The sequence below is a fragment of the Palaemon carinicauda genome, unplaced genomic scaffold (genome assembly GCF_036898095.1).
Source record: "Palaemon carinicauda isolate YSFRI2023 unplaced genomic scaffold, ASM3689809v2 scaffold2712, whole genome shotgun sequence".
In the NCBI taxonomy this organism is placed as follows: Eukaryota; Metazoa; Arthropoda; class Malacostraca; order Decapoda; family Palaemonidae; genus Palaemon; species Palaemon carinicauda.
Genome location: NW_027170366.1, coordinates 7,501 through 19,083, shown reverse-complemented (window position 1 = coordinate 19,083; position 11,583 = coordinate 7,501). Strand labels below are relative to the sequence as shown.

The window sequence follows — 11,583 nt, the reverse complement described above, 5'->3', positions numbered from 1 at the left end:
AAAAAAACTTTCACATTCATTAGAATCTAAAAGTCCTTTTGGAGTGAACGGATGTCTAGAAAATCTTTAGGTTTAGATTTTTAACATACACAAAAAAAGTACCCATTAAACTATCTTTATATAATGTAGTATAAATTGAATCATAATAAGATAGCGACCTCGAATTTACTACTACATTTACGTGTCTATTATATGGAATAGGGAACTGAAAGTAATTTCGTATTAAGTAAGTTAGTAGTGAAAAATATAAATGAAGAATATGAAAAAAAAAATACTTGAGAAATTTTACTTCATTTCCTAATATTTTAGGACGCAGAGGTTCTTAGAATTATCAATTTTCCCTAATAAAACAGACCAAGAATTGGTAAAGTGAAAATACAAAAAGGAATAACAAGAATATTCTAATAGATATGAAAAAATAAAGATAATCTATTAGCAAAAGAAATTACAGTAGCTTATTTCTTATAAAAATTTTCGATACAAAGGCAGACAATGACGGCATTGTCTGCTTCGACAATATTTGTGAGATTGATATTACTACTAGTACCAGTAGTCATATTTTTATTACAATCACTTTTTCTAATCATTGGATGCATGGAGATAACTGTGTTTTTCAATCATCAGTCACTTACATTATCTAGGATTCGGAGAGGAATTTTATCGCCACTTGTATGACTTGCTTGGCTGAGAATCTTGCGAACTTTGAACCTCTTTCAAGGTAATAGCCCAACTTCTAGTAGTTAATTAGCTTATCACTTATTCATAGCCGGTCAATTAAAGAACTTTTCATTCAGTTCAATTGAAAGTTCTGATTTTCATCTCTCTCTTGCGAATAATATTTTTCTCTGATAGAAACTAACCAATAATCAATCAGAATATTATGTAACTTCATCATCATTAGTAGAACAATATATAGGAAACCTTCTAGCCTCACAATGAGAGAGAGAGAGAGAGAGAGAGAGAGAGAGAGAGAGAGAGAGAGAGAGAGAGAGAGAGAGAGAGAGAGAGATTATTAGGTAGAAATGAAGGGAATTTAATTCCTATTGTAAACTAAAAGCAAATTCCGTTGGAATATGTGCAGTTTCATTATAAACAATACTAAAAATATTTATTTATATTTTTCCCCAAAGTATCTATAGAGGGCATAGTGAACAGAATATAACAGAACTCATATAATTCTCTGTAAAAGAAAGTACAAAATCTAATTCAGTAATAACGTTACTCTAAAATTATGGTAAGGCTATTTAAATTTCTCCGGGTCCTGTTACGAACAATTAGTATATGATTTTTTTTTTGGGAAACAGAACTGGTTCTAAGAATATAAGAGTCATGAATATTATAGACAAAATACACGATTGTCATGATAACAAAAATACCATATTTAGGTTATCAATTGACCTCATAGCCTAGATGAAAATTCCATAAATGAAAGGAGTTATTATTAAATATCCCCCGTTCTGGAATGCCTGATATGTAAAGATAGCTAAATGATTAGGTTCAGTATGTATAACAGATCAAACAATATTTTCCTCTACTTATATAATTTTGATCCTGCATACAGCAATAGAGTAAATAAGTCTGTTTTCATCTACACATTCTTAAGAGAGTTACGTAAATATACCCATTGATATACTGATGTTGAGATTGATGTAAACTGGAAAATGGTAAAGAATATGTCAGGATAGGATATTAGTTGAAGCATTTTGATTTTCGAAATACATCTTAAGCTGATCATAGATGTGAATGATCTAACAAAAGAAAAATTGGATTTTATTAGCCTATGAAATATTTTGTTTAGGAATATATCCCATTTCTATAAATCTTTCAGGAATAGTATGTCCTGGCCATATTTATAGGATGGAAATGACGGATAATAATAAAGAAAATATTTATCGAATATAATTTAAACATATTGCAAGACAAATAATCCAATATACATCGTTTTTTATGCACGTTATTGAGAAGTCATACTATCAATAACCATGAAGATTAAAATCGGGTTTAATCTAATCTGTTGCTCATAATATACTTAAAACCAGTTATATATATGAAAAAGATTCAAGTGAGACTATATATATTAGCATAAGGTTATGTGAACTCTATTCATTTATGTTAAAGTCGGTATAGGTTTGTTTTGGTTTAGGCTATCCAGCAAAGAGTACACAAGCGCTGATTTATATATATATATATATATATATATATATATATATATATATATATATATATATATATATATATTTATATATATAAATATATATATATATATATATATATATATATATATATAAATATATATATATATATATATATATATATATAAATATATATAAATATATATACATATATATATTTTTATATATATATATATATATATATATATATATATATATATATATATATATATATATATATATATATATATATATATATATATAAATATATATATATATATATATATATATATATATATATATATATATATATATATATATTTATATATATATATATATATATATATATATATATATATATATATATATATATATATATATATATATATATATATATATATATATATATATACATATATTAAGGGCAAGAAATGCCCCAAGGTAAAAGAGGAAAATGTTGTGTCGGAATTTCATCCACCTGTGCCGGCTTTAGAGCCATTGATGTCGACATCTTCGTCTTCTACCCCTAATTTAGATAATGTCGTACAATTATGTATGCAACTGAAGAATCAAATAGAGAGCTCTTGTAGACAAAACAAAAAACAGAAAGTAAAACGCAAGATATATCCTCGTAAAGTTTCTCTTGTCGCTTACCAGGGGTCAGTCAAACAACCCATGAATCAAGACCTACCAACATGATCCATAACTAACCCTTGGAGGTTCGCGGAGCAGATGCCGATTTCAAATGGCAATCTCTTCATCTCAGAGAAAATAGGTGCTGTTCCTTTGGACAAAATTCCATTTTGGCCAAGCTTTGATGCTTTCCCTAATTGTTGGGTTCGACTGAAGTACGAACCAAAGTCAATAAAAGGAACAGAACTAAAGGAGGTCTTGATTCTCGACCATAAGGCACAGACTATCCTTTCAGGTAGTCTAAGAATGGCGGGTTATTCAGAGTCGAAGGTATTCTCACTGAATAACAGACATCCTTCCTTTCTTGCTCCTACTTCACTCTCATTCCCCTTTATGAGGAAGGCATTTACTTCTGTTGCCAAAGCGGTAGAGACAGGCAAGCCTTTGTTACCAGCTTTTCTCGGACAGGAAAATTAGACAAGGGCGTTGCAAGTCGACGATTCAAGGTATGTCTCCCTAAGTTGTCTGAGTTGTTCTTGTGTAATGAACAGGAGTCAAAAGAGAGACTTGCGACATCCCTTTCTCTACAAAACTACATAGAGTTGTGTTCAACCTACGAGAGTACCCCAGACCTGCTCATGGTCATAGCCAAAATGCATATGGCTATCTTGGTGAAGGACCTTTATGCCTTTATGAAGGCTAAGAGAGCCTGTAGAGAGTTTGTGTTCGCTGATGCAACAGTAAAACACGAAACAAGGAAGCTAATATCTTCCAACATCTGGGGTAAAGACCTCTTCCCACACGAGGTCACTAAGGAAGTAATTAAGAACGCCCCCATGGAGAACATAGGTCTCCTCCAAAAATGGGGCATTCCTTCAAAGAGAAAATCTGCTGTGATTGTGGGTCCCCAACCTAAAAAGGAGATTGGGAATGCTGGAAATATCCGGGCTGCTTAAAAACATCCCACTATTCAAGTGACCATGACGCTACAGGCAGATGGTCAAAAATCTAAGCCCTCTGACTACTTGAAGCATAAAGACGCTTCGGCTAGGAGGAACTTTCCCTCAGGATCGCAGGACATTCGAACCTCCGGTCCAAAGCATATTCAAGATGAGCCATTGATGGGAAACAGAAATGTCCCTACCATCATTTCCTTACCTTCTCCTACCGTTCAAAACTCTCCTGGAGGAGTATACATGAGAGCTATAGAGCATATAGGTAGTAAGTAAACTTTAGCTCATCGAGTTCCAGGGAAGGCTGCTTCATGTTCACGAGAAGGACTCAAGATATCAATGAGCCATTCTGAACTTGTTGCCACTCAAAAAGTTAAAAAAAAAAAAAACAGCAAGTTCTGAATGTTAATCCTTCCGAACATATGGAACTTGTTCCAAATAAGAGTGTTCGTAGTCTTGTCAGACCTGAAAGGTGTCCTTCAGAATCTTCCAGTCAACCATCCCCTTCCTCCTATCTATAATTCATGTTACAGAGAGTAACATTCATCCTAAGGAAGATACGTGTCAGACTCACACTTCTAAGAATCTTCAAAGGATTGACGAACTTAGTCACGTCAAATTCAAGCCTAGAAATAGTTCAGGCATTAATATACCTGATCAAGAGGCTGGAGAGGGCAGCACCTGAAGTGTCCGGCCAATGTGCATTCAAAGAGATGACCCGGTTCCTGGGACATCACGGATGCAAGATAGGCTTCTAGAAGTCTCGACTTTCTCCAGCCCAAGGGTTTCGATGTTTAAAAAACCATCGAAGCCCTCAGTCACATCAACTCTCCTCTCCTTTGGAAATATAAAAGGAGCTCGTGAGGTCTGTCAAGAGACTCAGGTATTCAGTCAGAATACCAAAACGCCAACAGGAAAAAGAGCTAAACTTTCCCCAGTTCGCTATAATGACAGACCTGGTGCTAAGGGCACACAGGAAGTATTCGTTAAGAACTTGGAGAAAACACGCATGAAACGCTTGAAGAGAAAAAAAAGACTGAGATCGGTCCCTCTTTAATCGCTCCTCTAACAGAAATTAGAGCACAAAAGTCCCAAGACTCTGGTGGTCCTTTCATGGGTGGGAAAGCCCCCTCCACACAGATCAGGCTCCCTACTACTGATCTGGGACACCAAAGCAATAATAAGACGTAACATTCGAATGTCTCATTCAGTCTTGGTGAAGTTACCCATCCCTCTCTTAAAGGGACGGCACCTACCAGCAGTTCATTTACAACTGATCACCGATGTGACGGTGGATACTCTATTTCGATACAAACCGATAGAGTTGGAATGGTCCCTCCCAGATGGGAACAAGTCCTCTTCATCACGAGCGTCTTCAATAAACTACTTCGTTATATAGCCGCATACGAGGATCCTCTAGTGGGGCTGATAGACTAGATGAGGCTGGTCCTAGCTCTGACCTTAGGTATATTTCCGAAGATTCAGAAATTAACTGCCTTCGTTTTATCACAGAGAACCCAGACCCTTCACTTCATGATTTTCTCGCTCTACCGGTTAGAAAACGGTTTGGGATTTCAAAAGGCAATATAAAATTCTTAGAAGATACAAGGCCAAGTCAACTAGAAGACAATATGAGTCTTCCTGGAAAAAGTGGGTTGCGTTTGTCAAAGCAAAAGGACCGAAAGAAATTTCAATGAACTTCTGTCTGTCTAGCCAAGATCTGGTGGCCAGTACGATAAATTCGTGCAAGTCCGCCTTGACTAGGTCTCTCCTATATGCCTTTCAAGTGGATCTGGCGAATGAAATCTTTAATAAGATTACGAAGGCATGTTCTAGGCTTAAGCCCGCTGTACCACCAAAGCCCATCTCTTGGTCTTTGGATAAGGTCTTAAATTTTGCCTCATATGTGAGTAATGAAGATTGTTCTCTTGAGGATCTAACCCAAAAGGTTATTTTTCTGTTCGGTATCGCCTCCAGGGCTAGAGTTCGTGAAATACTGGCTCTATCCAGAGATGAGGGTCACATTCAGTTCACGGAGGTAGGAGAAATGAATCTATTTCCTGATCCATCCTTTCTCGCTAAAAACGAGCTACCCATTCAGAGGTAGAATATGTCCTCTGAAGGAAGATGTCTCTCTATGTCCTGTAGAGCAGTGGTTCCCACCGTCGTGGGAATGGCGCTGTTGTATTCCCAATAGTATTACGAGAGCGGGGAGAGCCTTTGGACGGCTCCCTTTTGCTACATCCTCCTCAAAGCCAAAACGCTGTTTGGGGTGCAGATTGCTATGGAGGAGTGTCAAGAATGCGTCCGGTGATATTATGCTATATCCTTTGGAGAAATTTTAAGGATATTCGCGCCAGGAGTTAGAATTCTGGATACCTAAAGGTAAAATTCTCTGGGAATATCACTGTAGTACATATATCCCTTAGGAAGCTACTTTAAGGAACTTCCATCATGACGACATGGCCATCTCACCCATAAATAAATTTTTCGCTTTGCCAAAATCCATTATATATATATATATATATATATATATATATATATATATATATATATGTATATATATATATATATATATATATATATATATATATATATATATATATATATATATATATATATATATATATGAATATATATATATATATATATATATATATATATATATATATATATATATATATATATATATATATATATATATATATATATATATATATATATATATATATGAATATATATATATATATATATATATATATATATATATATATATATATATATATATATATATATATATATATATATATATATATATATATATATATATATATATATTCTTTTTTTATTAGCTTATTGTCTCCTCACCGGTGGTTATCTTGATGTTTATAATTGGCTAATGACTGTTTTATATTTTCAAGATGTATTGGTTACGTTTCTGCGCTGCTCCTTTATCCGGGGGATGGAGGTTTACGCTTGGAAAAGTTTGCCTAGGTGTGTTTATGAGCTTCCAATCTTGAAGGGCACGAAAATTGGTGTTTGAACTATATTTATTCTTCGCCACCTTGCAGAGCTACGGTGTGAAGCTGTTTGGCTTTTATTATTATAACTGTATTTATTTATCGTGGTCATGACCTGTGATCCTCTGCTGATGCCATTAGTGGAGCTTGTGAAAGCCTTCCAATCAAGCCAGCCATCGCCAACTTGTTAAGGATATTTAGATTGTATTTGTTAGGATATTCTTTTCGCTTGCCTCCTCATTTCTGGACCTTCTCCCCTTTCTGCCATGAGATTTCAGTAGATGATTAAAATGTTACAATCAAAGCTATTTCACAATGACAGTTCAGTAAATGATTCAGCTGTTACAATTAGATTGTTTTCAATGGGAGATTCCAGTAGATGATAAACGTGTTACAATTAGAGCTGTTTTGTAGGGAGATTTCAGTAGATGAAAAAAGTATTACAATTAAAGCTCTTCTGCAAGGAGATTTTATTAGATGATAAAAGTGTTACAATTAGAAGTGTTTTGCAAGGAGATTTCAGTAAATGAGAAAGCTGTTACAATTGACGCTATTCTGCAAGTAGATTTAAGTACATGATACAAGTGATACAATTGCAGCTATTTTGCACGGATGTTCCAGTATATGACAAGGATGTTACAATTAGAAGTTACAATTAGAGCTATTTTGTATCGAGATTTCAATAGATAATACAAGTATTACAATTAGAGCTGTTTTGCAAGGAAATTTCAGTAGATGATAAAGGTGCCACAATAAGAGCGGTTTTGCACGGATATTTCAGTAGATAATAAAACTGTTACAATGAGAGCTGCTTGCAGGGAGATTTCAGAAGATGAAAAAGATTCCAATTATAGCGTTTTGCAAGGATATTTCAATATATGATAAAACTATTACAATTAGAGCTATTTTGCAGGGAGCTTTCAATAGATGATAAAACTATTACAATTAGACCTGTTTTGCATGGAGATTTCAGAGGATGATAAAGGTGCTACAATTGAAGCTATTTTGCAGGGAGACTTCAGTAGATGATAAAGCTGTTACAATTAAAGCTGTTTTGCAGGGACATTTCAGTAGATGATAAAGATGTTACAATTAGGGTTGTTTATAGGAATATTTCAGTAGATGGTAAAGGTGTTACAATTAGAACTGTTTTACCGATAGAGTTCAGTAGATGATAAATTTGTTGCAATTAAAACTGAATTTAAGGGAGATTTCAGTAGATGAAAAAGCTGTTACAATAAGAGGTGTTTTGCAGGGATACTTCAGTAGATGATAAAGATGTTACAAATAGTGTTGTTTCACAGGGAGATTACGGTAGATGTTAAAGGTGTTATAATGGGAGTTAATGAAGTATCTATCATGATTCAGTAAGAAGACAGCCTTTGGTAATTGTATTCTTAGTGGCAAAAACTGTTAGTAAACATGGTTTATGAAAATATATATGAACGTATACTAATCGAAACTCATGGGAAAAAAAAACCCTTTGTTGGTAAGTAATGCTTATTTTACTTAGATTACTGGAAACCGAGTGCCTAGCGTTATATCAAATCCTCTGGTGATTGCATCTATAATGTTAATGAAATAAAGTTTTAGTTGATAAAGAAGGTTCATTAGTAGATAATAGATAAGAATAGAGCAGTGAAGTATGATGAGAAATATGTAAGTATTCCATTTAACTATAAATTTAAGAAGAGCCTGGAGAATATCCTAAGATAGTTGTTTGAGATATTTAGTTATTAATAGGTGCTTTAAAGCAAAGGCACATTTGTTATTAAAAAAAAGGAGATACAGAATAAGATGATGATAGTTATGAGAAAGACAGTGAGAGAAAATCTTATATTGATTGAGATGCTGTTTTTTCGGCGGAAATAATGTTCAGATAATCAGTATTAGAGAAGTTTATAAAAAAGAAATTCATTGGAAAAAAATACGAATTTATGATAATCAAGATGCAAATCTGAACTGGATCGATATAAAATAAGAAAGGACAATGTTAAATAAGTACTTCAAAATCAAGGTTCCGAGTGAAGAATTTTTTTTTCAATAAAAACATAATTGTAAGTAGATGGCTCAAGTTTTTTGAGCAAATGTTGAACACAGATGATAGAAGTGAGCTAAATATGAAACTCACTAGAAGATAATTTAGTATAATTATTCCTGCCATAGTACAAAATACTGATTATATGATCCGGAAGGTATCAAAAGGCACTCGAAAGAGTAGTTCATAAACGTGACTGTCTTAATCACTGCACACAGGATAAACACTTAGTATAAGTTTCAATCTGGTTTCCATTATTCTTGTATTATCCTCTGTCCCTGATTTCCCCTCTCCTAGGGTAATTTCTATGTCACGTTCCGTGTTAATACGATATATCTGGGATTTTATCTCGCTATGAGTCTCACAATGTTAATATGACAGAAGCACTAGCTCCAATCAATATTTTTTCATTCTGGTTTAGTTTTGAAAATACAACTAGGCACACAGAGGGTGCTACTCTCTGCATCAATTCTATACAGTGGAAGTAGATTTGTTGTTGCTGTGTCAAGCCACTTGATATAGATCTAGCTGAAATTAGTGCGCTTTGCAAATCAAGGAAGGTGAAGTCAAATCCACGCAAAATAAAATTATGATCACATGTAAGCCAAAGACCGTACCTCCTGAATATATCAATCTTTTAATTAACAATTTCTATTGAATATACAAAATAGATACAACTGGCGAAATCTAACGGAGGCCTTTTGCGTCAATAGGCATAGGAGGAAATGATGATGATTATGATGATAATACTACATTTAACTTCTCTTTAAAACAGTGGTTCTCAACCTTTTACTACCATGCCCCCTCCACAATTATATTTTTATCGCCACGCCCCCCCCCTTGCATATAAAGATAAATTTCACTTGCAGATTTTATATGAAAAGGAATAAAAACAGCCTTATGGGTTGTATAGTCAATTTACTAAGTAGGAAATAAAGTGAGATAATTGACATTTTCACTTCTACAGGATAACTTGCTTAACTTATTTAGTGAGATACCTGACACTGCTTCTTGGATACCAGATCTTGAATACGAGGTTTAATGTTAGAGAGTGCACAATGTAAATCATCTTCCACATCCAGGCGGTTTCTGTATTTTGTTTTTATAGTAGTGAGCGTAGAAAATGCAGTTTCACACAGGTACGTTGATCCAAACATTGTTAGAACCCGAAGAGCCTGATGTGAGATCAGAGGGTACACAGAATGGTATTTAATCCAGAATGTCTCCAAATCCAAATAGTTGAATTCATCCTTAGCTGTGGAATTAAACTTTAACTCAAGAAACTCCTCTTGAATTTCCTCAGCAACATTAGCGAATTCACACTGAAAAGGATTCCTAATGAATTTCCAGGATTCACGCATGTCATCTATGTCTGGAAAGTATTTCGTGAATTCTGCTTTCAAGCTGCTTAGATGAGTGATTATAAGGATCTTTAACTCAGGGTCAAGGTTACCATGAGCGAGCCCAGAATCTAAGTTCCTAAAACTGGCTGCATTTCCCTGCTGAATTCGACATTTCCAGAGGTCGAGTTTGGCCATGAAAGTTCAAATGGTGTCGTGGTGAGAGATGATGTGGATATTTTTCCCTTGTAGTTTAAGGTTCACTGCATTCAAAGATTCAAAAATATCCACCAAGTAAGCTAGAATTATCTGAAAGCTGTCAGACTTGAATTTGTCATGAAGGGCTGCCTTCTGCTGTGAATCTAGAAATATTATTACTTCTTCTCGTAGCTCATAAAGCCTTTCAAGCATGTTTCCTTTTGATAACCATCGTATGTTCGTGTGAAAAAGCAGGGCTTCATGTTCAGAATCCATATCCTTATACAATAATTTGAAGAGACGACTGTTTAAGGCTCCAGATTTGATGAAATTTACTACCTTTATAGCCACGTTTAGAACATCCCTCATTTCATCAGGCAAAGTTCTGGATGCTAAAGATTCACGGTGAATTATGCAGTGTGTACTTATTACAGAAGGATTTTTTTCTTTCACCTTTGTGATGAACCCAGAACGCAGGCCAACCATGGCTGGGGCTCCATCAGTACACACCCCTATTAGTGAGTCCCAAGAAAGTTTATTTTCCTTAAAAAAGTCTGATGTAACTTTAAAAATGGCTTCTGCTGTTGTACAACTTTCCATGGGGCAACAAAACAAAATTTCCTCCTTTATATTGTTGCCTGACACAAAACGAGCATACATCAAGAACTGAGCACACTGAGCGATATCGGTCGTTTCATCACACTGGATTGCAAAAACAGGCGAGGCTCTTACTAGTTTGAGTGTTTGTTCTTTGATATCTTGAGACAGTTCATGGATCCTTCTCTGGACTGTATCGTTTGACAGGGAAATTTGGGAAAGCTTATTTGCACTATCTTTACCAAGAATGAGTTGAGCTGCACATAGTATACTTGGCTTTATGAGAGTCTCTCCAATGTTATGGCTCTTCTTGCTCTTTGCAATCAACATGGAAATTTCATAAGAAGCCTCAACAACCTTTGATGATTGTTGTCGAAATACCCCGCTGTCATCCATTTTCACTTGCTTCAAGGTGTGTTTTTTTGTTTCAAAGAATGCCTTTGGCTTGTCAACTAGACCAGGATGTGCTGTTTGCAGGTGGCGTTCCAAGCGTGAGGGTCGCATTCCATCATTGCTCAGAGTCTTGTAACATATCACGCTCTGTGGGACCTCTGTCACCCTTTCGGAGGGACACAAATCCAAAACGAATATAATCTTCGTTATACTTCCGATTCTTGGCACTCATTGCAACGT

General features: G+C 34.8%; 2 protein-coding genes across 2 annotated transcripts; both read right to left on the bottom strand.

Annotated features, from left to right (window-relative positions):
* Positions 1–9,801: 9,801 nt before the first annotated feature.
* On the bottom strand, positions 9,802–10,353 carry LOC137636327 (zinc finger BED domain-containing protein 5-like). Its single transcript, XM_068368735.1, has one exon. It carries the CDS (start codon positions 10,351–10,353, stop codon positions 9,802–9,804), a length of 552 nt encoding a protein of 183 aa, XP_068224836.1.
* Positions 10,354–10,359: 6 nt separating this feature from the next.
* Positions 10,360–11,454, bottom strand: LOC137636326 (zinc finger BED domain-containing protein 5-like). Its single transcript, XM_068368734.1, has 2 exons — positions 10,992–11,454; positions 10,360–10,745 (listed from the first exon to the last, which is right to left on the bottom strand). Exons 1-2 carry the CDS (start codon positions 11,452–11,454, stop codon positions 10,360–10,362), a joined length of 849 nt encoding a protein of 282 aa, XP_068224835.1.
* Between the last annotated feature and the right edge of the window lie 129 nt (positions 11,455–11,583).

Excerpts from the sequence above, each read along its gene's own strand:
- LOC137636327 (XM_068368735.1), bottom strand. The coding sequence starts at position 10,353 with ATGGCCAAACTCGACCTCTGGAAATGTCGAATTCAGCAGGGAAATGCA.
- LOC137636326 (XM_068368734.1), bottom strand. The coding sequence starts at position 11,454 with ATGCGACCCTCACGCTTGGAACGCCACCTGCAAACAGCACATCCTGGT. Across the intron at positions 10,746-10,991 it reads GTATGCTCGTTTTGTGTCAG|CATCCAGAACTTTGCCTGAT; the intron begins GCAACAATATAA and ends GTGAATCTTTAG.